Source organism: Oncorhynchus nerka, linkage group LG26 (genome assembly GCF_034236695.1).
Source record: "Oncorhynchus nerka isolate Pitt River linkage group LG26, Oner_Uvic_2.0, whole genome shotgun sequence".
In the NCBI taxonomy this organism is placed as follows: Eukaryota; Metazoa; Chordata; class Actinopteri; order Salmoniformes; family Salmonidae; genus Oncorhynchus; species Oncorhynchus nerka.
The window spans coordinates 3472809-3499301 of NC_088421.1; the positions used below are offsets into that span (position 1 = coordinate 3472809).

General features: G+C 41.5%; 2 protein-coding genes across 3 annotated transcripts in view; one reads left to right on the forward strand and one right to left on the reverse strand.

Moving 5' to 3' along the window:
- The window catches only part of LOC115110046 (serine/threonine-protein kinase TAO2-like), a 38843-nt gene extending 31350 nt beyond the window's left edge, over window positions 1-7493 (reverse strand). For both annotated transcript variants that reach the window (XM_065011115.1, XM_065011114.1), the window contains exon 1: window positions 6955-7493. The gene's annotated coding sequence lies outside the window, so the exon portion shown is untranslated. The remainder of the gene's footprint in view (window positions 1-6954) is intronic.
- Window positions 7494-11893: 4400 nt separating this feature from the next.
- Window positions 11894-21557, forward strand: LOC115110047 (trypsin-like). The gene is made up of 6 exons (XM_029635377.2): window positions 11894-12086; window positions 16981-17001; window positions 17125-17287; window positions 17763-18031; window positions 19030-19178; window positions 20938-21557. The coding sequence occupies exons 1-6, from the start codon at window positions 12029-12031 to the stop codon at window positions 21253-21255; spliced, it is 978 nt and encodes a 325-aa protein (XP_029491237.1). The 5' UTR covers window positions 11894-12028; the 3' UTR covers window positions 21256-21557.
- The last annotated feature ends 4936 nt before the right edge of the window (window positions 21558-26493 follow it).

Below are 26493 nucleotides of genomic sequence, written 5' to 3' on the forward strand. Positions count from 1 at the left end.
CAGTCCACCTGGCCGTGCTGCTGCTCCAGTTTCAACTGTTCTGCCTGCGGCTATGGAATCCTGACCTGTTCCAGACCTGCTGTTTTCAACTCTCTAGAAACAGCAGGAGTGGTAGAGATACTCTTAATGATCGGCTATGAAAAGCCAACTGACATTTACTCCTGAGGTGCTGACTTGCCGCACCCTCGACAACTACTGTGATTATTATTATTTGACCATGCTGGTCATTTATGAAAATTTGAACATCTTGGCCATGTTCTGTTATAATCTCCACCCAGCACAGCCAGAAGAGGAATGGCCACCCCTCATAGCCTGGTTCCTCTCTAGGTTTCGGCCTTTCTAGGGAGTTTTTCCTAGCCACCGTGCTTCTACACCTGCATTGCTTGCTGTTTGGGGTTTTAGGCTGGGTTTCTGTACAGCACTTTGAGATATCAGCTGATGTACGAAGGGCTATATAAATACATTTGATATGGCCAAAATATATGGTATTTTTCACGATATTTTATGTTTTTTGATTAAGAAAAGTTCTACATTTGCTTTATGAGTAGTGCGTGACCCTAGGGTGGCAACACAAACTCAGCAAATTAAGAAACGTCCTCTCACTGTCAACTGCTTTATTTTCAGCAAACTTAACGTGTAAATATTTGTATGAACATATCAAGATTCAACAACTGACAAACTGAACAAGTTCCACAGACATGTGACTAAAAGAAATGGAATAATGTGTCCCTGAACAAAGGGGGGGGGTCAAAATCGAACGTAACAGTCAATGCAGCGGGTGGCCACACTAGATACTAAGTACTGCAGTGCATCTCCTCCTCAAGGACTGCACCAGATTTGCCAGTTCCTGCTGTGAGATATGTTACCCCACTCTTCCACCAAGGCACCTGCAAAATCCCGGACATTTCTGGGGGGAGTGGCCCTAGCCCTCACCCGCCGTTCCAACAGGTCCCAGACGTGCTCAGGGCTCGTCGCTGGCCATGGCAGAACACTGACATTCCTGCCTTGCAGGAAATCACACACGGAAAGAGCAGCATGGCTGGTAGCATTGTCATGCTAGAGGGTCATGTCAGGATGAGCCTGCAGGAAGGGTAACACATGAGGGAGGAGGATGTCTTCCCTGTAACGCACAGCGTTGAGATTGCCTGCAATGGACAACAAGCTCAGTCCAATGGATCTGTGACACACTGCCCCAGTCCATGACAGGCCCTCCACCTCCAAAATCGATCCCGCTCCAGAGTACAGGCCTCGGTGTAATGCTCATTCCTTCGACAATAAACGCGAATCTGACCATCACCCCTGGTGAGACAAAACCACGACTTGTCAGTGAAGAGCACTTTTTGCCAGTCCTGTCTGGTCCAGCAAAGGTGGGTTTGTGCCCATAAGTGACGGTGTTGCCGGTGATGCCTTACAAAAGGCCAACAAACCCTCAGTCCAGCCTCTCTCAGCCTATTGCGGACAGTCTGAGCACTGATTGAGGGCATTCCTGGTTTAACTCGGGCAGTTGTTGTTGCCATCCTGTACCTGTCCCGCAGGTGTGATGTTCAGATGTATCAGATGTATCGATCCTGTGCAGGTGTTGTTACATGTGGTCTGCCACTGCGAGGATGATCAGCTGTCCGTCCTGTCTCCCTGTAGCGCTGTCTTAGGTGTCTCACAGTACGGACATTGCAATTTATTGCCCTGGCATGATCCTCATGCCTTGTTGCAGCATGCCTAAGGCACGTTCACGCAGATGAGCATGGACCCGGGACATCTTTCTTTTGGTGTTTTTCAGAGTCAGTAGAAAGGTCTCTTTAGTGTCCTAAGTTTTCATAACTGTGACCTTAATTGCCTACCGCCTGTAGGCTGTTAGTGTCTTAACGACGGTTCCACAGGTGCATGTTCATTAATTGTTTATGGTTCATTGAACAAGCATGAGAAACAGCGTTTAAACCCTTTACAATGAAGATCTGTGTAGGTATTTGGATTTTTACGAATTATCTTTGAAAGACAGGATTCTGAAAATCCTCTTTTTTTTTTACTGAGTTTATATTCAAAATTATTTCAATGGGTCTTTCCATTCTGATTGTTTTATACTGTTCAATTCAACTTCACCCTAAAATAATTTCCTGCATTTCCATCAATTTCTGCATTTCCTGCACTTATTTGAGATCATTTCCACACTGCCACGATATGGGCAAAAAAATACTAGGCCTTATTTTTAATCAAATGTTGTAATTGTGATTTAGATCAAAATACTTGGATGAACTTTTGGAATCATGGAAATATAACGTTTATTATAATTCTAAAGTTAGAATATTAATAATAGTGGGCACTTTGAATACTGTGTTGTTCGACATGACAACGAATGAAAATGCCATGGTGATGTTCTGTGTTTCCTAGGGGACCCTATTGGCTACATTAAATCTTTATTCATATAGCCAACATATTCATGCTTCGCCTATTCCTCTTTGATTTAGAAGATACCTAGTAGAGAGTGTAGGGGAATAGAGGTAGAGAGGAGTAAAGAAGGGTATAGAGATAGAATGGTAGAGAACAAGTGCGGAGAGACGAGAGAAACCAAAAGAGAGGGAGGCTAGTTCTCACAAAGAGCACTTAATAACAAATCCATATTAAAAATGTATTATTCAACTCAACCTCGGCAGAGAGCGCTAGCGTACATATCACGGTGAAGGACACAAACTTTCACTACAGCTATATAAAACACAGTCCCTCTGTCTAAGTGTAAATCAAAGTGCTGTGAGAGCAGAGACCTGGTTTACTCATAACTTAAAAAGGTGCTACACAGAATTTTATTTTTGTACTGTAATTTCAGAAAATGCCCATAATATATCTGCAATGATTGTGAAATGATAGTCTTTCACAGTATTACTCACATCCCAGTGTTGTGATTGGCTGGGATAGTCGCCTATTGATTTCTCCCGCTGGAACGGCATCTGTTGTCAAACTGGGAAAGCTGCTCTGACTTTGTGGCTGTGTTATCTAGTGGAAATCGCTCAGTCATTTCCTTGATGCTAAAATTACACACTTTTCGCTCAATTTCAGTTTAAGTCAAACAATGAATAGTGTAGGGAATCATTGTACCATCTAAAAATCTCTGAGAAAAATATTTCCATTACCAGAAAATAGTTTTTATTTTTTTTACAGCTGTTTGAAGCTGGTGGACCAACACCGAAAGGAAAAGGCTCAAGCCTAGATAAAACAGCCACAAATTCGGAACAGCTTTCCCATTTTGACGCTCGGGCGTGAGAAATCATTAGGCCTACATCACAGTCAATGACAACACTGACAGGTAAGTACTACTGTGATACAATGTCATTCCACGATTACTGCGTGGACATGGGCTAGTGCTTTTGCTGTTCGTTAGGCCTACTTATCTCGTTGGCTGATGAAAAGCAAATGTGGAATTAAATAAGAAGGCTCAATTGTTTTACATTGTATAATAATAAGACATCAAAACTATGAAATAACACATATGGAATCATGTAGTAACCAAAGAAGTGTTACACAAATCACAATATACTTTATATTTCAGATTCTTCAAAGTAGCCACCTTTCCTTCTTAATGCGTTTGAGCCAGTTGTGTTGTGTTGTGACAAGGTAGGGGTGGTATACAGAAGATAGACCTATTTGGTAAAAGACCAAGTCCATATTATGGCAAGAACAGCTCAAATAAGCAAAGACAAATGTACTTTGAGACATGAAGGTCAGTCAATCAGGAAAATGTCAAGAACTTTGAAAGTTTCTTCAAGCGCAGTCGCAAAAACCAACAAGCGCTATAACTGCCTCTCATGAGGACCGCCACAGGAAGGGAAGACCCAGAGTTACCTCTGCTGCAGAGGATAAGTTCATTAGAGTTACCTGCACCTCAGATTGCAGCCCAAATAAACGCTTCACAGAGTTCAAGTAAGACATCTCAATATCAACTGTTCAGAGGAGACTGAGTGAATCAGGCATTCATCATCAAATTGCTGCAAAGAAACCCGTACTAAAGGACACCAATAATAAGAAGAGACTTGCTTGGGCCAAGAAACACAAGCAATGGACATTAGACCGGTGGAAATGTGTCCGTTGGTCTGATGAGTCCAAATTTGAGATTTTTGGTTCCAATTGCTGTGTTTTTGTGAGACGCAGAGTAGGCGAACGGATGACCTCTGCATGTGTGGTTCCCACCGTGAAGCATAGAGGTGTGATGGTGCTTTGCTGGTGACACTGTCAGTGATTTATTTAGATTTCTGCAGAATTCCCATCTGGTTTGCGCTTAGTGGGACTATAATTTGATTTTTTAACAGGACGATGATCCAAAACACACCTCCTGGCTGTGTAAGGGTTATTTGACCCAGAAGGAGAGTGATGGAGTGCTGCATTAGATGACCTGGCCTCCACAATCACCCGACCTCAACCCAATTGAGATGGTTTGGGATGAGTTGGACCACAGAGTGAAGGAAAAGCAGCCAACAATTGCTCAGAATACGTGGGAACTCCTTCAAGACCATTGGAAAAGAATTCCAAGTGAAGCTGGTTAAGAGAATGCCAAGAGTGTGCGAAGCTGTCGTCAAGGCAAATAGTGAATACTTTGAATAATGTCAAATATATTTTGATTTGTTTAACACTTTTTTGGTTACTACATGATTCCATATGTGTTATTTCATAGTGTTGATGTCTTCATTATTATTCTACAATGTAGAAAATAGTAAAAATAAACTATTGAATGAGTAGGTGTGTCCAAACATTTTTGACTGGTACTGTATATTATTAAAACAAATCAAATAGTTTGCCAACCATGTTTGTAAGCTTTTCCAGTGATGAAGACATAGATGTCTCATGGTATGGTGGAGTATGCAAAATGGGTTAACTTCAGGCACCTTTATCTCCTGAATGTTTTGGCATTCAGGTCCAAAAAGACACTTTTTTTCTTTTGTGAATTTTACCCCTTTTTCTCCCCAATTTCGTGGTATCCAATTGTTGTAGTAGCTACTATCTTGTCTCATCGCTACAACTCCCGTACGGGCTCGGGAGAGACGAAGGTTGAAAGTCATGCGTCCTCCAATACACAACCAACCAAGCCGCACTGCTTCTTAACACAGTGCGCATCCAACCCTGAAGCCAGCCGCACCAATGCGCCGGAGGAAACACCGTGCACCTGGCCACCTTGGCTAGCGCACACTGCGCCCAGCCCGCCACAGGAGTCGCTGGTGCGCGATGAGACAAGGACACCCCTACCGACCAAGCCCTCCCTAACCCGGGCGACGCTAGGCCAATTGTGCGTCGTCCTCCTTCCTGCCTCGAAATAGTCACTGATCTCACATGGTTGTACAGGTGCAAACATGGCCTTCCATCATGATGATTTCTCCAGTTATGTAATGCAAGATCAGTGATGAGCCTATTTCAAGGAATAAAGGAAGTAAGGATGCCTATACTTTGAGAGTGTGACCGCTGGAGAGGAACTAGCAGAGCTAACGTAACCAACTCCAGTGATTCAGTCTGGAGTGAATGCATCAAGACATCGCCTTAGGGCCCCCACTGGGCTTTGGATGCTCTCTTTAAATCAAGCCTTTCAAATAATGTGTGCGCAAGACAAGTGTTTGTGTTAGCGTGCAAGAGTGTGTGTGTAAAGGACATGCCATGTCTGTACATTATATAGACTTCATGGTCTTTATAGAAATCCAGTGAACCAAACCCACGACTTTAGGGTCAAATATTCGATATGCTCTGTTACACAATAACAGTCTATTGGTGCTCAATTCAAGACTCATGTTAACACAGAAGACCTACAGCTTGATCTAGTTATCTGCGATGTCATCAGTGGCTGCACTAAGCATATCACCGGTAGGTGTTGTCAAGCAATAGGGAGTTATTGCAGCTGATGTGAATTGATGGCCTATATTGTTGGTTTGAAATTGATCCAATTCTCCAATGTTACACTATTTTCCATTCCCTATTTTCCCCTGTTTTGTTCCAGTATGTATTCACCCTTTTTGCAGTGTGGTGTCAGTCATAGTAAAGTAGGTAGCCAGTAGCTGAACTGTGGGTAAATGATCGTGGGGGACAGTGCATTCAACTAAGGGCACCAATATTAAACTAAGGGCACTAACAGCACAAACATTTATTTTTATTTATTTAACCTTCCTAAGAACAAATTCTCATTTACAACGACGGCCTAGGAACAGTGGGTTTACATGCCTTGTTCAGGGGCAGAACGACAGATGTTTACCTTGTCAGCTCAGGGAATCGATCTAGCAACCTTTCTGGCCCAATGCTCTAACCACAAGGCTAACTGCCGCCCCAACATGATCTAACTGATTTAGCCATGTAGCAAGACTAATTCTGGAAGAAATGAATTGGGTCATGGAATGCTTGGCTACAATAAAACCAGTGTGTGTCATTCATTTTATTTCTATGTCGTCATGCAATGTAATGGGTATTGTGTGACAGACAGGGGTACGAACCCGGGTCTCGCCCTAGGTTGAAGGGGATATATTTTCAACTCGGACCTAGGCTAACGTTAGGTCTTGCCTCGCCATGAATGAGTCTCACTCACTTTCAACTTTGTTAACTACACGTTTACATGTATGTCTATGCTCAAATTCGGGTTGTCATTGAGATATCTAGCTAGTTATCCACATTAGACTATGTCATAGTTATCGATACATGTTTTTTTTGGCTCAGGCATGTCAATGTCAGCTGAGTTTAGCATGATGGCTAATTAGCTATCAATGGATGTATGCAAACACCATACCGTCGTTAGTTGAGTAAGCTAGTTAGCTATGCCTTGCCAGCAATGCCAGTTAGCTGGTTAGCTCGCCAGTCAATTAATTTCAGTCAATTGATATGTTAACTATTCTGATGCTAAATACACGCTAAGGCCAGAATCGCAAACTGGCTAACTAGCGCTAAAATGTACGGCTAGCTAACTAGCCATCATTGTTGACAATAAATTGCAACACTTACCACGGCTTGTTATGATCCCGCTCTAGCTACAGGAAGAAAAAAAACTAGTAACGTTAGTGGTGGTCTCTTCAATGGGGGGGGGTCTCAAATCGACGTACGATGCATTGTCATCGATTTCCTTCTCACATACATCCGACGACGAATTTGATTTGTTCTCAATTTCATAGGCTAGTTATCGGTGGGGCTGAGCAGAAGCTAGCTAGCTTAGCTAGCTGTCTGACTAGCTACTTAATCCGTTCCGAACTGGTGAGCCACTAGCCAGTTAGCTTAGCTGGCTAGCTACTAGCTAACGTTAGCTGTATACGGGGTGCGGCTGGTCTTCTTCCACCTCGCCTGCTCCCCTTCCTTTCATATCGTATTGTATCACTACATCAGTCTTTCCGTCAAGTTTCAAAAATGTCTAATATGCTTCTCCCCCGTCAGTGTTTTTCTGTCTCACACCTTTTTTTTGTTCAGGAAAAAAAAACAAGATTGCTGTGAGTGGGGCGGGAGCCATGCGGAAACCGGAAGTAACGCGCATGGTTGTCAAATATTTTTATGACTAAATCTCATTGTTCTATCTGTGTGGGTGTCTTCTTCTTCTTCTTGTCCGCTTCCGGCACACTAGACGCTTTAATGCGTATTGCTGCCTTTCAGGCTGGAGAGTGAAGTATACACTTATCTAAATAGCCTCACACCGTAGGCGAAGGCAGGTGGACTAACGAAACCACAACTTTCTATTTCGCTCTGTCTGTCAGTTGTGCCCAAAATAGTTACAAGCAAAAATGTGGTTACACATTACAGCCAACTTAGTCAGCTCACCGAAAAATATCCTCAGCATACTGAGGATAGGAGGAGTGGCGTCACTGCAGACAGGCTGTATCACAACTGGCCGTGATTGAGAGTCCCGAAGGGAAGCGCACAATTGGCCCAGCGTCATTGTAAATAAGAATTTAACGTGCCAAAAGTAAACTGCCTGTTGCTCAGGCCGTGAAGCCAGTAAGAATTAATGTGATTCTACAGTATTTAAATTAAATATTTTAAGGACAAAATTACATGTATTTAAGTATTTCTTTGTTGTAGTGGGAATAGTAACAGTTGTACAAAATTATACTTTAAGGAAAATGTTTATATATTTTCTAATATTTGGTTTTAGCTCATGATTTAAAAGCATGCACTTAGGTGTCTAATAGAATAAAACAAACATATATTTCATAAATATAGTAATAGTTTCCAAAATATTTTTTACAATGATGGGGGAGTTCCAAGACAGAGTCGTGATGGCTTCAAAACAGCTCCCCCAGTCAGTCAGTCATCTAGTGTATACCGTTGACTTTATCCACATTTTGTTACGTTACAGTCTTATTCTAAAATTGTTTTTGTTTTTTTTACATTTAAAAACTCAGCAATCTACACATAATACCCCATAATGACAAAGCGAAAACAGATTTTTAGAATTTTTTGCTAATTAAAAAAAATATATATATTTACAGTATTTAGACCCTTTGCTATGAGACTCAAAACTGAGCTCCGGTGCATCCTGTTTCCATTGATCATCCTTGATCCAGACTCCTTGACTATTTACATTTTTTTGCTAGGTTACAACCTTAATCTAAAATTTAATAAATCGTTTTTTTCCCTCATCAATCTATACACAATAGCCCATAATGACAAACCAAAAACAGGTTTAACATTTTTGGTTGATTTATATATTTAAAAAAAAAATGGAAATATGACATTTACATAAGTACTTAGACCCTTTACTCAGTACTTTGTTGAAGCACCTTTGGCAGCGATTACAGTCTCGGACTTCTTGGGTATGACGCTGCAAGGGAATATCGCTAAAAGCTTGGCACACCTGTATTTGGAGAGTTTCTCCAATTCTTCTCTGCAGATCCCCTCAAGCTCTGTCAGGTTTACATTTACATTTAAGTCATTTAGCAGACGCTCTTATCCAGAGCGACTTACAAATTGTTGGATGGGGAGAATTGCTGGACAACGATTTTCAGGTCTCTCCAGAGATGTTTGATCGTGTTCAAGTCCAGGCTCTGGCTGGGCCACTCAAGGATATTCAGAGACTTGTCCCGAAGCCGCTCCTGCTTTGTCTTGACTGTGTGTTTAGGGTCGTTTTCCTGTTGGAAGGCGAACCTTCGCCCCAGTCTGAGGTCCTGAGCAGGTTTTCATCAAGGTTGAAGCTGAAATAAATCCCCACAGCATGATGCTGCCACCACCATGCTTCACTGTAGGGATGGTGCCAGATTTTCTCCAGATGTGACGCTTGGCATTCAGGACAAAGAGTTCAATCTTGTTTCTCATCATCTGAGAGACTATAGGTGCCTTTTGGCAAACTCCAAGCGGGCTGTCATGTGCCTTTTACTGAGGACTGGCTTCCGTCTGGCCACTCCACCATAAAGGCCTGATTGGTGAAGTACTGCAGATATAGTTGTTCTTCTGGAAGGTTCTCCCATCTCCACAGAGGAACTCTAAAGCTTTCTCAGAGTAACCATCGGGTTCTTGGTCACCTCCCTGACGTCCCTTCTCCCACAATTGTTCAGATTAGCCGGGCGGCCAGATCTAGGAAGAGTCTTGGTGGTTCCAAACTTCTTCCATCGAAGAATGATAGATGCCACTGTATTCTTGGGGACCTTCAATGCTGCATAATTTTTTTGGTACCCTTCCCCAGATCTGTGCCTCGACTCAATCCTGTCTCAGAGCTCTACAGACAATTCCTTCAACCTCATGGCTTGGTTTTGGCACTGACATGCACTTCCAACTGTGGAACCTTATATAGACATATGTGTGCCTTTCCAAATCATGTCCAATCAATTGAATTCACCGCAGGTGGACTCCAATCAAATTGTAGAAATATCTCAAGAATGATCAATGGAAACAGGATGCAGCTTAGCTCAATTTTGAGTCTCATAGCAAAGGGTCTGAATACTTATGTAAATAAGGTAGTTCTGTCTTTTTATTGGTATAAATTAGCTAAAAAATAATAAAAACCTGTTTTTGCTTTAACATTATGCGGTATTGTGTGTAGATTGTAGAGGATTTAAAATATATATATATATATTTTAGAATAAGACTGTAACGTAACAAAATGTGGAAAAAGTCAATAGGTCTGAATACCTTCCGATGGCACTGTACATGTAGGTAGGGGTAAAGTGACTATGTATAGATAAAATAGCAAGTAGCAGCAATAGAACAAAAAGGGGGGGAGGGGGTGTCAATGCAAATAGTTGTGGTAGCCATTTGATTAATTGTTCAGCAGTCTTATGCCTTGGAGATAGAAGCTGTTAAGGAGTATTTTGGACCTAGACTTGGCACTCCGGTCACGGTAGCAGAGAGAACAGTCTATGACTTGGGTGGCTGGAGTCTCTGACAATTTTTTGGGCCTTCCTCTGACACCGCCTAGTATAGAGGTCCTGGATGGCAGGAAGCTTGGTCCCAGTGATGTACTGCTGGGCCATACCCACTATCCTCTGTAGTGCCTTGCGGTCAGATGCCGAGCAGTTGCCATACCAATTAGGTTTCAGGGAAGACCGAGATGCAGACAGTGTTGAACTAACAAAAGTTTATTCCTGGTGGGGGGTGGAGACAAGCACAAGGCAGGTGACATTCTATGTCTTTAGTTTTGCAGGTGGACCAATTTATTGGTGCATTCCGAAAAGCTATCCAACGATTGTTCCATAGGATTGTGTGTTTTGGGAGTGACATATTCTTGAGTTTGAGTTTATTTTTATAGCGACAATGCACATTAATAAACTTTTCAGTAAAAGTGCTGGTTTTAGCCAGCCGGTTAATGTTCAACCTCAGTCCCTGGGCAGGTTATTAAAAACAATTACAATAACAATACAGACAAACAATGAGCAGAGAGCATAGGACAACCATCACGTAGCATGCAGACAGAGCAATAGCACAAAAAGCAACAAAACAAAATACATAAAAGCAACAAGAATACGTCAAATGTTCTTCCATATTCTTCTAGTGTTCTTAACTATGAAGGTGTTTATGTTCTTAGCTTCATCCTTTTTTATTTATTGACGCTTCTTTACTGCATTTCTACACAATTTTTTAACTCTAAAATTATATTTGGAGAACAGCAAAATCCAAAAATAAACTAGATGTTCTCCAGCCATTATCACTGCACCAAATACCCATTGTTTCAGACTCCTAATTATCCTTACACCTCTCAAGACTCTAGCCACTTCCATGCCACTTCCATTGTTTCTCCACCGACGTTTTGGGGGTTAAAAACACTCGGTGGAGAATAGAGATCCTGACTGCCAACTCGTCCAGCCTGAGACATGCCATTAAGTTATCCTCACACCTCCCCATTGTTACAGTATGAAGGAAGTTAGAGGTAGTTTCGCAAGCCAATGCTCGTTAATGCAATGACTGACGGTGCAGGTGCTGGAGGAGTGCTCTGCTGTAGGAATAGTTGAGCTAATGGTGTCATCAGCCTTTCGTTTATATCAGCCACAGTATTGTAGTCTTGCATCTGAGTCAGCCTGGCAACGAGTTGTTGGAAATCCATGCTCTCTTTTGGTGATGCATCGTTTCTCATGTGTGAAAAGGTTCCTGTTGGGGCCCGTGGGTCCCACAAACAAATTTTATCAATGAAAAAATAAAAACAGTCAATAGCTTATCTCCTTTACTGTATTTGACTAGGCTTGAAATAATCTTTTTACATTTTTTTTATAATTTACTGCATTAATACACAATTTAACAACTCTAAAATGCTATTTGGAGAACAGCCAAATACATGATTTGCCAAATCATGATTTTAATTTAACTGAATTGAGAACCGTTGATATTGAAAGAGTGCTAAATGAGGAAATGATCGGTGATATAAGGTTGTGAAAGACACACACACACACAAAGACAGAGAGAGAGAGCGAGAGAGGGAGAGAGCTAGAGAGAGAGAGAGAGAGAGAGGACAGGATGTAAGAGACAATGACCAGTATTGTGAGTTAAGTGTCACACCCTGACTCAATACAAACAATTACCTACCTACGTACATACATACAGTACCTCCCCGTTCAACAAAGAGTATTTTAAAGACAGGACACAGAAAGCCAGAGCAGCTGATAGGATGGACTCATGGTGGGCATTGTGTGCTGTGGTAGTAATGTTGACCTGCATTGGAAAAGGTAAGAGGGAATTATTATTTTAAATCAAATGCAGTCAACTAAGCTATATGGAATTGTTCCTGTTGGGGCTACCCCTGAATACTGCCCCTTCTGGAGGAATTCGGTACCCATATAAAACATGATAAATTTTTGTCAAAAGTTGCTAATATATGCATATAAAAATTATTATCGAATAGGAAACACTCTAAAGCTTCTAAAACCGTTTAAATTTTGTCTCTATGTAAAGCAGAAGTGTCAGGGCATGCATTCTCCCAAAGTCTCTCTTGTAATGAAAAAAGTTGCCACCACTTCGACGTCATCATATACACACTTCCCAAGCAGTTATAACCATGGAAACAGTTTCTAACGTCTTCAGCGTGAAGCCTGCTTTCGATGAGGCGTGTAACTGTGAGAATCGCGCGCTCACGAGACGTTCAGCGTGCCCAAACGTCTCGGTGACGCAAAAAAAAAAGTTTACCCAATGCGCGCTGGGATGTTTCTCTCTCTTTCCCTCAGGATGGATTGAACAACGTGTGTGTGTCTGTTCGCCCTCACGATTGCTGTAGACCTTTATTTAACCTGTTAGGTCGTACCGAGGATCATTTAGCTATTTGATTTTTAAGATGTGCCTTCTGGAAATGCTTTCTGGAACATTTGAACTTTCATGTGCCTTCATAACAAACGTGTATGCTATCTGTAAATATGGATACAATTGTCAAATTACGCGCCTAGTGCGTTTAGCCACGGAAAATACAGGAACCTTCCCACTAGCCATGATTGGAAGTGTGCCATGTAGCAAGCTTCTGTCTATAACATGAGCTGCTCAGTATGTGTGTGTAATAATTTCTAACGCAGTTTTCTTTGAAAGATCTCAAAGAACTGTGATAATGTTGCTAATGCTCTCCACTTTCTGGAGGACAGAGTTTTGAAATCAGTGGAATGCCTGGTGGAAACATATCTCTAGCTTAAACAGGTTTTTATTGCAAATTTTTTATCATGCCAAAATAGATTTTTGTGGGAGCGTGGACTTCAACCTTGAGGGGTTAAAAAGACTGCCTGTGAATATTTTGTGTTTGAAAAGAGAAGAGGATTAAAACGGTGAATATGTTTGATATTACTGCTTTAACAGTATATTACAGGACCACAATCTATTTTGGACTGTGTTTATATATTTTTTGTAATGTGAACTGCCTCAGTAAAAACAAATAAACAAATACTAAATTTAGATTAAAAGTGCACTGCCATTATTTGGTTAAAAACAACCCCGTGCTGGGTAAATATTGGACATGTCACGGCTGGCTGAAGGACTGGACCAAGGTGCAGCATGGGAAGCATACATGTTTTCTTTATTAAAAAACGACGCCGACAAAACGAAGAACAAAAACCAAACCGTGAAGCTTTGGGCTATGTGCCCTGAACAAAGACAAAATTAACTTCCCACAAAACAGGTGGGGGGAAAGGGTACGTAAGTATGGTTCTCAATCAGAGACAACGATAGACAGCTGCCTCTGATTGAGAACCAAATCAAGCCAAACACATAGAAAATAGACTGCCCACCCAAGTCACACCCTGACCAAACCAAAATAGAGACATAAAACGCTCTCTACGGTCAGGGCGTGACAGTACCCCCCCCCAAAGGTGCGCAAAACCTGAACCTATAGGGGAGGGTCTGGGTGGGCATTTCTCCGTGGTGGCGGCTCTGGCGAGGGACGTAGACCCCGCTCCACCTCTGGCTCGGCACACTTAGGTGGCACCTCTAGAGTGGGGACCCTCGTCACCGACCCCGGACTGGGGACCTTTGTAGGGGGCCCCGGGCAGGAGGGAGACTCTGGCAGCTCCGGACAGGAGGGAGACTCTGGCAGCTCCGGACAGGAGGGAGACTCTGGCAGCTCCGGACAGGAGGGAGACTCTGGCAGCTCCGGACAGGAGGGAGACTCTGGCAGCTCCGGACAGGAGGGAGACTCTGGCAGCTCCGGACAGGGGAGACTCTGGCAGCTCCGGACAGGAGGGAGACTCTGGCAGCTCCGGACAGGAGGGAGACTCTGGCACAGGAGGGAGACTCTGGCAGCTCCGGACAGGAGGGAGACTCTGGCAGCTCCGGACAGGAGGGAGACTCTGGCAGCTCCGGACAGGAGGGAGACTCTGGCAGCTCCGGACAGGAGGGAGACTCTGGCAGCTCCGGACAGGAGGGAGACACAGGACTCACCGGGCTGGGGAGACATCCAGGAGGCCTTGGCCGAGGCACCGGATACACTGGGCCGTGAAGGCGCACTGGTGGTCGAGCGCAGAGCTGGCCCCACCCATTCTGGCTGGATGCCAGCTTCCACCTGGCAAATGCGGGATGCTGGCACCGAGCACACCGGCCTGTGAATGCTCCGCCTCGACACCGTGAGCATCACCCCATAGCACGGGGCCTGACCAGACCCATGCGCTCCACGGTAAGCACAGGGAGTTGGCTCAGGTCTGCTTCCTGACTCTGACACACTCCCCGTGTGCCCCCTCCCAAAAAATGTTTGGGGCTGCCGCTCAAGCTTCCTTGCCAGCCGTGTTCCCACATACCGCTGGTTCCTTTCTCCGGCTGCCTCTGCTCTCCTAGCTGCCTCCACCTGTTCCCATGGAAGGCAATCCCTTCCCGCCATAGACTCCGTTGCCGTCCAGAACGTCCTCCCATGTCCAGGAGTCCACCTTACCATGCTGCTTGGTCCGTTGGTGGTGGGAAGTTGTCACGGCTGGCTGAAGGACTGGACCAAGGTGCAGCATGGGAAGCATACATGTTTTCTTTATTCAAAATTGACGACGACAAAACGAAGAACAAAAAAACAAACCGTGAAGCATTGGGCTATGTGCCCTGAACAAAGACAAAATTAACTTCCCACAAAACAGGTGGGGGAAAAGGGTACCTAAGTATGGTTCTCAATCAGAGACAACGATAGACAGCTGCCTCTGATTGAGAACCACAACCGGCCAAACACATAGAAATAGAAAATCATAGAACATAGACTGCCCACCTAAATCACACCCTGACCAAACCAAAATAGAGACATAAAACGCTCTCTACGGTCAGGGCGTGACAGGACAGAAGTGCCACTTTCGCTGGAAGCATACTCGGACCAACGTGCAGCGTGATCTGGGTTCCACATCTTTATTAAGTATAACGCACAAAACAATAAAGAATAACGAAACATGATGACACTGTAGTGCTGACATACAACTACACATAAACAATATCCCACAAAACACAGGTGGAAAAAAGCTACTTAAATATGACAGCTGCCTCTAATTGGGAATCATACAAAATCACCAACATAGAAAAACAAAACTAGAACCCCACATAGAAATAATAAACTAGACTAACCCCCAGTCACGCCCTGACCTACTCTACCATAGAAAATAAGGGCTCGCTATGGTCAGAACGTGACAAGAAGACACATTGGGTTGACCCGTCAGAGTAAATGTCATTCCGGTTCATACATTGTATTGTCTACACATGTTTAGGTTGAGCACGGACACTTTTGTAGCTGAAAAAGTAGTATGATAATTAAAACATCATATTCTTCACAGCAATGTCCCAAGCGATGCTACTGTTTCAAATTACTTTTTTTTGGGGGGGGGGGTTTCCACACAGAATAAATAAAAGATTATCCCTCAAACTACTGTTGTATATTCTCGTCATGATTGATTTGTTCTTTAACGATGAGAAATAGACTAGTCTAGCCCAGCCCACATTCTTCTGTCATTCACTACTGAATTTCACACACTTCACACAATGATGTTGTTGGTTTAGATATTAAGATAATGAGAGTGAGAATGTTTCTAACACAGGAGGTCGGTGGCACCCTAATTGGGGAGGACGGGCTCGTGGTAATGGCTGGAGTAGAATTAGTGGAAAATGATCAACCACATCAAACACATGATTTCCATGTATTTGATGCCATTCGTTCCGTTCCAGCCATTATGAGCTGTCCTCCCCCAAGCAGCCTCCACTGATTTCTAAGTAAGATGGTTCAAACTTGAAATTCTGGAAATGTCTGTTTTCTTTCATTCCATCCTCCCTTTGTCCTGAGAATGACTTCCACTGAGTGGCATTGAATAGTATGAGCAAAGGGAGGTTGGTATGGCAAAAATGCATCGAGTTAAACCACAAGTTTTGCCTATGACGATAACAGAAGGGTAACATTTCCAGTGGTGGAAAAAGTACCCAATTGTCATACTTGAGTAAAAGTAAAGACACATTAACAGATAATGACTAAAGTAAAAGTGAAAGTCACCCGGTAAAATTCTACTTGTGTCACGCCCTGGCCATCGAGAGGCTTTTATTCTCTATTTTGGTGTAGGCCAGGGTGTGGCTAGGGTGGGCATTCTAGTTTCTTTATTTCTATGTTTTCTGTTTCTATGTTTTGGTCGGTTATGGTTCACAATCAGGGACAGCTGTCTATCGTTGTCTCTGATTGGGAATCATACTTAGGCAGACTTTTTTTTTTTCTTCCCTTTTGGTGTTGTGGGTATTTGTCTGTGTTAGTGGCTTGTATAGCCCTAGTCAGCTTCACGTTAGTTTCTTTTGTTGGCGACATTCAAAGTAAAAAGAAAATGTACGCTCACCACCTTGGTCCGGTCATTTCCCTGACGACGTTCGTTCCCTCTTGAGTAAAATAAAAAAAGTATTTGGTTTTAAATATACTTAAGTATCAAAAGTAAATGTAATTGCTAAAATATACTTAAGTATCAAACGTATAACTCCTTTCAAATTTCACAGGCACCTTCTAATTCCAGCCAGGGTTAGTTCAGCGATTTTTTTATTTTTTACATAGTTTTTAAATATTAACTTCCCCCCCCATATTAGCATGTCAATTAAGTACTATAACTTGGCAACTGAAAAAAAAACGTTAATAACACCAATCCACTTTCCCTCACCCAGGTGGCCATGCACAGTTGGATGGTAAGTTATTACATACAACTGCAGAACTTCAAATCAGCTTTTGTTTTTTTGTTGCTCTTTTTATGATGTGAGGGATTTGTGTGTTCTATCATGAGCCGCCTCTCATGGGTTTGTATCCTCCAGTGTGCGGCACAGCTCCTCTCAACACAAAGATCGTGGGGGGTCTTAATGCAGTGGCGGGGAGCTGGCCATGGCAGGCCAGTCTGCACAGATCCAGCAGACATTTTTGTGGAGGCTCCCTTGTCAACAAAGACTGGGTCCTGACTGCCGCTCACTGCTTCGCCAGGTAGAATGACATAACCTATCCCACCTGGGGTTGGGTTAAATACAGAAGACACATTTCAGTTGAATGCATTCATTTGTACAACTGACTAGGTATCCCCCTTTCCCCCAACCTGTATATTATGCCAATGTGTGATTGAAAGTCTCTATACACTGTATTTGTCTATGTACTATTTTATCTACTGTATTCATTAATAATCACTGAATTCAGAGAGCTAATTCAAATTATAATGTATTTTGGTCATTTGAGGACAACTCTACCATGTAAATACAAATACTTGAGTTAAAAACTTGAAAATTACATTTCCTAACAATCATGTATGTGCTTGCTAGCTTCTATGGCGGTCTATCGATGATTGTCAAATAAGTGACTCCAGAGAGGTGACATTATCTCTCTAAAATACATGACAGAATTAGGTCAATTGTGTCAGAAAGCACACTTATAATCTTTAGCCTCAACTCCCTCCCTTCATTCTCAGCACCAGCACGTCTGGCCTGCTTGTCTACCTGGGCCGGGAAAATCAGAAAAGCGTCAACCCCAACGAGGTGTCCCGAACGGTCTCTCAGATAATCCGCCACCCCAACTACAACAGTGCAACCAATGACAATGACATCTGTCTGCTGAAGCTCTCGTCATCCGTCACCTTCACTAACTACATTCGGCCGGTCTGCCTGACAGCAGGGGGCAGCACATACTACAATGGCACTACTAGCTGGGTCACTGGCTGGGGCAATATCAATAGTGGAGGTTAGAACTGATGGTCCCGATGCAGACTTTGCATTGTCAAGCCACAGTCAGGTCCAGAATTATTGGCACCCTTGATTAAAGATGATTTTTTAAATTTTTTACAATGAAATAAATCATAACTCTTTCTTTCAATGCCTCACCTTGCGAGGATAACGACGCTGAGCCTTTTCCTAATATGAGAGGTATCTCAGACCATTCCTCCGTACATAATCTTTCCAGATCCTTGATATCCTTCATTGTCAAACCACAGGTTATCAATGGGTTTAATGTCCGGTGACTGCAAAAGGTTAATTTTGTGGTCAATTGACCATTTCTTTGTGTATGTTGTGTGCTTGGGGTTGTTGTCTTGCTGGAAGATCCACTTGTGGCAAAGTTTCAGCCTCCTGACAGAGGCCATAAGGTTTTTATCTAAAATGCCTGGGTACTGGGTGAAGTTCATGATGCTTTTGACCTTAACAAGAGCCTCGGGACCAGTGGAAGCAAAATAGCCCCATAACAAAGATCAAAGATCCACCACCATATTTGACAGTAGGTTTGGGGTTCTTTTCTGCTTATGCATCCTTATTTCGACGCCAAAACCACCACTGGTGTTTGTGGCCAAAGAGGTCTCTCTCTGTACTCAAATCTCATAAAACATATTAGGAAAAACGCTCAGTGCCATTATTTTTGTACTGCAAGGTATTGAAAAAAATAGGAGCTAATCATTTTCACCCCTATGTTTTTCAGATCATTTTTTATTACATGTTCTCTGAGCAATTGTTTTAGTATAACATTTTCCATTCAATATAGCTCAGTATTTGTATTATTTGACAGTATTTTTTTTCTCATCTTTATCAGGGGTGCCAATAATTCTGGACCTGACTGTACAACCTTTACCTGTACATATATCACTTTTTTGTCAAGTTCAGTTTGTTACAATACAGTTGGAGCAGATCAGAAATGTATACAACGGTTTATCGGTAAAAGGTGACCTGTCTCTCATGGCCTCTCCTCCTCAGTGTCCCTGCCCTCACCCCAGACCCTACAGGAGGTGGAGCTGCCAATAGTGGGGAACAGGAAGTGTACCTGTCTCTATGCTGGAGTGGGTTCAATCACAGGCAACATGATCTGTGCTGGTCTATTGGCAGGAGGAAAGGATTCCTGTCAGGTGATACATGGCTGTGTTTAATTCCAAATACTGTAATTGCAGAGCTAAAGCTGCATTTTAGCTGCAGTTTGCAGAGCTATTATTTAAAGGTCCCGAACAGTCATTCTGATTCCCCGGTTAAATAACTTTGTATGACTACTTTTTACTCTCGTGTCAAACTACCAGGAAGTCTGAAAATAGAGACCAGGTGGGGAGCTAGTAGTCTGAGTGGGCGGGTAGCTCACCTTGACTGACGGTTCTTTGAAAATATCTTTGTCAAGCAATAGGGATGCAGAGAGCATTGTTGCAAACACACAAAGCAGCTCAAAGAACATTGAAATTGCATGCAACATCCAATCCTGTCATACATCACATCATGCTTTCACAAATGATTTGTCCAACTATTTTGTTATTGTAACAGCATCAATATAGACAAAATGTTGGCTAAATCATTTATCTAGCTAGCCCAAATGGAATTGTCAGCACTGTTTATCAAGCTAGCTAGCTAACTCATTTTGGACAATTTCGATTGAAACTTTACAGGGTGAGGGCTGTCAGGGTATATTTAATTAAATATATATATTGACTGCCAGACAATCTTCATATATCATGAATATCTTCTTTAAGGTTTTATGGTAGACTACAACTATTGCTGTATTGCCGCCACCTGCTGTATGGGGTATTGAAACAAAAACTATTATATTATGGGAAGGGGGGGGGCTACGTCATACGTCAAAAATACATTAAAAAACCATCCCACTCCTTCAGTCGTAGTTCAAATCACACCAGGTGCCTGTGTAAAACAGCAAAAAACGCTCGGCCGCACTCACAATGATGCCTATTTTCTCCGATTTCCTCTCCGTTTGTGCGGTGCACTTGATAATCAATGCTACAAAGTCCACCTTCTTAACACGCAACATGTCAGGATCCCTCTGTTGACAAGGAACATCATCTTGTGTCTCTACTCCTACTACCATTACTTCTTCAACTCCACTCCTTTCTTCCACTCTTCTTGACGACTCCAGATAGGAGACATTCTAGACGGCCCTTATTCTTGCCATTCTTCAGCCTAACAGGACACTTCAGAAATCCGGGTGCATCTTCACCACCACAATTGCAGCATTTAGGCTCAGCTGGCGTATGATACCCCTCTCATCTACACACACATGACACATGACCAAATAATTTGCCTTTATCACACTGCTCGGGTTTGGGTCACGTAGGCTCTCGCAGGGTATCTCATAAAACCCAAATACATGTGAGAAGGCAGAGACTCTTCATAAGAAAAACTCTAGAACGGATGGGGTGGGTTTACTCCATCCGCCATGCGGGCCAGACGTGCACCAACCGCTTGATCCAATTCTTCACGTATACACGTTGCATTTACTTCTAGCGCCACTCCAGAGAACACCCTTGATAGGTGCCCTGCTTCAAAGATCCAATTAGGTAAGAGAATAATACATTACCATTGGCGTATTCAAATGAGAGGCTTTATGTGATGTCACATAAAGCCCTTAATAATCCCGCCTCCTGAATACAAGTGTTTGACATGGGGGAGGGGACCAGTAACTTTATGATCCAACTTTATCAATGTAGAAGCAGCAGTAATAGTTTGTTCTGGTTTCATCCAAATATCATCCAATTTCAAGAAAAACATGATTTTGACTGTGTAGGAACTTTTTAAAGACAAATTAGAGATGATCACAAACCAAAATCATGAGAACTTCTGCTGGTAATTGCATTGTTCACTGACCCTGATGTAACATTTGTCTCTGTACAGGGAGACTCAGGGGGGCCGCTAGTGAGCAAATCGGGCTTAGTCTGGATCCAGTCTGGTGTTGTGAGTTTCGGAGTAAGCTGTGCTAAACCAAATTTTCCAGGAGTGTATGCCAGAGTGTCCCAGTACCAGGCCTGGATCAAGAGCCAGATCAGCACGGACCAACCAGGCTTCGTCACCTTCTCCTCCAGTGGGAATAACTCTGACCTCACTGTCACCTGTGCTGCACTGTCCGGTGGGGCCACACACCTCCTCTCCTTCTCCCTCTCTCTCCTCCTATCCCTCTCTCCCATTCTCCTTTCTTTTTATCTTTTCTTATAGGGCATACACTAAAAGTGGATTCTATGTCCACTACACTTCTCATTGTATGTGAAAAGCACTGTAATAGTATGTTAAAACTGTCAACAATAAGTGATTGGTTTCATTCAATATGAATATGAATCTACTGAATCTACTCATATTTTCTTCCTGTGATGTAAGTAATTAAGTTGGAGAGCAAATGTAATTGTGTTATGCTATAGGATTACATTTGGTTGATCATCAGAGCTCAGTTCATGATTGTTAAGAGAGTAACACATAGACATCACACGTGATGATTAAATGGAAAGCTATTTTTATAATTATTTTACAAGTTGTGTATATTTTTCCATCTTGAGTATACTGTATCTGCAAATACTGTAGATACATTCTTTAATAGTGAACTACAGCTATTTATCATTGAGCTGAGAATGCCTCTCAACAAGCATCTCCTATCATGTAATGGTGGAGTGGCAGGCAGGTAACTATCAGACTGCCATAAATACCAAGTGTGTATTCATTTAGACCAAGACCGTAGCAAACAGTTGCGAAACCATTTACTCTTTGTTTAATTGGTACTTTTTAAGGAGTGGGGCAGTCCCACTAATTTGTTTGCTTTTATTAAAGAGATAAGACAGTGAGAGGGTGAGTCAAAGGACAGTGAGATTCAAACCCATGCCGACTCTGGCATACATTGTGTTCCAGGGTTGTAGCCACTGGACCACACAGGCCATGTTAAACCGTTTACTCTGAAGGGAAATGTTTTGCAACGGAAACAAGGGTTCCTATTGGACAAACTTCAGGTAGGTCCCGTTCCGTTCTGTTTGCTTCTGTTGGCTTCTGTTTGGTTTGTTTGGTTCCTAGTGAATATACCCCAATTGCTAATCCTCTTACCTGGATTGGGTCATACAAACTCACTTAACCAGAGGTGATATCATCTATATTTAGCTAAAATACATCACATAATTGTACTTAAAATAAAAGGAATGACATGCATAAATTAATCAGCGGAAAACCAAATGACCAATCATCAACTCAAATTTTGAGTTCATACATTTACAGATCCAAAATGATTGGCACCCTTGATAAAGATGAGCAAATAAATACTACAAATGAAATAATACAAATACTAAGCTATTTAAAAACAACAACAACAATGCTGAGCTGTATTGTTTGGTCAAAGAAATTGGAAATGATATTATTTGAGATATTATATATATATTATTTATACTATTAGCCTTTAAAAATGATAATCTTGGATTAGCTAACACAACGTGCCATTAGAATACAGGAGTGATGGTTGCTGATAATGGGCCTCTGTACGCCTATGTAGATATTCCATTAAAAATCAGCCGTTTCCAGCTACAATAGTCATTTGCAACATCAACAATGTCTACACTGTATTTCTGATCAATTTGATGTTATTTTAATGGACAAAAAAATGTGCCTTCCTTTCAAAAACGAGGACATTTCTAAGTGACCCCAAACTTTTGAACGGTAGTGTATATATTTGAAAACTTGAACATTGAAAATTCTGTTCAACTTCCAGCGTGTGTTTAATGTGAACACTGAGGCTGTACCCACTTTAAGTTACAGTTTTAACAGTGGCCATGTAGGCTACTGTGGCTATTTGATGATAATGTAGGGATACGGTGAGTGTCCAACCATCATAAACAATGGAGAAAATGCATCCCATAACATTTTAACATGGAAATAGCTGTTCTATAATTCAGCCTACACAGTAGCACCCAATGTGTGGTGTTCAGTGTAGGTCTACATTCCCATGAGACTTTTGAAGAAAAAAACATGCAGGGCTTGACATTAACCTGTTTATCCACTTGTCCTTCAGACAAGGTGACTGAACATGTTGTTTAATGCAAGAAACCACTTTACAAAATAAAATGAATTATTGTTCCCATACCATTATTACAGAGAATCAGACAAATGCTACCCTCTGCCTATTGGTTACTTAGATTATTCAAGACTTTCTCAAAATACAACACTGCCCTTTTTAAGAAAAAGAAAAAAAATCTCTTTACCTGATTTGCTTTTCAAAGATGTCTAGAAATGTATGTTTTGTGCTCTGTAGGAAGCAATCGCGCCCTATTACTGACTACAGCTGATCTATAACTGAATCCTATAGACGAAGAACCATTTCTGTGACAATTTTTCCATTTTAAGATAACCAGTTATTTTTATATTATTAATTGTGTGTACCACATTAGGTGTTTTATGGTTGACAAATAATTCACCATACCCATATCTTCCAACAATTGATATTTTTTTGTTATTTCAAAAAATACCTTTTTTTATTGCCTTTTTAATTTTTAGAATATGGAAGAACAGTTTATCTCCAGTGATGATTTCAGTTTGTGGAAGAACAGTTTATCTCCAGTGATGATTTCAGTTTGTGGAAGAACAGTTTATCTCCAGTGATGATTTCAGTTTGTGGAAGAACAGTTTATCTCCAGTGATGATTTCAGTTTGTGGAAGAACAGTGTTTATCTCCAGTGATGATTTCAGTTTGTGGAAGAACAGTTTATCTCCAGTGATGATCTCAGTTTGTGGAAGAACAGTATATCTCCAGTGATGATCTCAGTTTGTGGAAGAACAGGATATCTCCAGTGATGATTTCAGTTTGTGGAAGAACAGTATATCTCCAGTGATGATTTCAGTTTGTGGAAGAACAGTGTTTATCTCCAGTGATGATCTCAGTTTGTGGAAGAACAGTATATCTCCAGTGTGAATCTCAGTTTGTGGAAGAACAGTATATCTCCAGTGATGATCTCAGTTTGTGGAAGAACAGGATATCTCCAGTGATGATTTCAGTTTGTGGAAGAACAGTATATCTCCAGTGATGATTTCAGTTTGTGGAAGAACAGTGTTTATCTCCAGTGATGATCTCAGTTTGTGGAAGAACAGTATATCTCCAGTGTGAATCTCAGTTTGTGGAAGAACAGTATATCTCCAGTGATGATCTCAGTTTGTGGAAGAACAGTATATCTCCAGTGATGATCTCAGTTTGTGGAAGAACAGTATATCTCCAGTGATGATTTCAGTTTGTGGAAGAACAGTTTATCTCCAGTGATGATCTCAGTTTGTGGAAGAACAGTATATCTCCAGTGATGATTTCAGTTTGTGGAAGAACAGTTTATCTCCAGTGATGATTTCAGTTTGTGGAAGAACATTATATCTCCGGTGATGATTTCAGTTTGTGGAAGAACAGTATATCTCCAGTGATGATTTCAGTTTGTGGAAGAACAGTTTATCTCCAGTGATGATTTCAGTTTGTGGAAGAACAGTATATCTCCGGTGATGATTTCAGTTTGTGGAAGAACAGTATATCTCCAGTGATGATTTCAGTTTGTGGAAGAACAGTATATCTCCAGTGATGATTTCAGTTTGTGGAAGAACAGTTTATCTCCAGTGATGATCTCAGTTTGTGGAAGAACAGTATATCTCCAGTGATGATTTCAGTTTGTGGAAGAACAGTTTATCTCCAGTGATGATTTCAGTTTGTGGAAGAACATTATATCTCCGGTGATGATTTCAGTTTGTGGAAGAACAGTATATCTCCAGTGATGATTTCAGTTTGTGGAAGAACAGTTTATCTCCAGTGATGATTTCAGTTTGTGGAAGAACAGTATATCTCCGGTGATGATTTCAGTTTGTGGAAGAACAGTATATCTCCAGTGATGATTTCAGTTTGTGGAAGAACAGTATATCTCCGGTGATGATTTCAGTTTGTGGAAGAACAGTATATCTCCAGTGATGATTTCAGTTTGTGGAAGCACAGTATATCTTGCATGACTCTTGTAAGATGTCCTTTTTTAACACCTGATATGTTTTAAGTACTTTCAAGTACTGATGCCCTTCATCTAAATAACTTAAACGTAAATATGTAGTTCATTCATTTGTATGGAGGTTCATTTAAAGGTGGTCTATCAACTCTAGCACTGATGACTTTTCTTAAAAGTTGAGTCATGAAATCTTAGTCTCATTTAAAACGAAGCCCTCGATGTGAACATACCATAGAATAACTACAAGAATAGAATACAATTAAATTAATTCAATAAAAACAAGCACTACTTGTACATATCAAATATGGATCAATGTGATGTGCCAATATGCATGTCCATTATGCAGGTCCCCAAGGTCAATATTACAAAACGTTCAGAAAAAAACATTCTCTTTGCGTTTAACACTATGATCAGCAATTAGGTTTTGAATTGCGTTAAACCCATGCTAAAGGCAAGACATGTCCTTCTGTACTGAGGTGACAGCAGTAAATAAGTATTAACTGCTTAGTGTTAATGCTAAATGTGGTGACAATATACAATACTGTACATTGTAATGAATAAAAAAAGGGAATCGAGATCAAATGAATACTCACATACTGTATGTGACGACTTATTTGTTTTCAATTCATTCAGATTAAAAAAGGGTCAAATGATCACACACTAAATCATTCTCAACAGAACACATTGTACATAACATTTTCTACACTAGGAACAACATCTTAAAATTAAATGAATTCAATATATTGTACTGGTTCAAATCATACACAAATTGATTCACATAGAAAACACCTACTATACATTTAATTTTCTACAATATGGGTGACATGTCTTCTGAAATGTATTCAGATTCAACATACTGTACAGGTTCAGGGGATCACACACTCACAGAAAAAAACGGTTAATTATGTAGCTTGGTTTAACAACAAATGATTCACTCTGCAGTGATTCATAAAAAGAGCGTGCAGCATCTGGCAAGTAGTTGAGCATGGTCATCAGATCTTGGTACTTGTTTTTTTTATGGGCAGAGGACTCTCATATATTCTAGGGTAGTGGCTTGCAAAATCGGGAGGTTGAGGTGTAGCTCCTTGTTGTGGTTTGGAGATCAGCCACGATTTCCATCCCTCAAATAGACTCTGTCTGGCGTACAGATTCCAAGGATCCTCAACTGAAATTGGAACAGAAACATTTTAAGTTCCTGACATCAATAAACAACGTTCACAGTCAAGCATTAAGATATTTTATTGTTAGAACAACATGTTGCATGTTGATGGGATGTTAGCAAACTAGTCTCTGTGCAATACCTGTGACTTTTAACCACCTCACTGAGGTCATCTGTAGTCCAGCTGGTCGCTTGAGGGCAGAATCTGGGAGGTGCCTGAAGTCTTCACATTGCATCCTCATCACCTTGAATGATTGTGCTTCAAGTATCATCTCTGAAACATCATCAGGTGTATGAAGGACT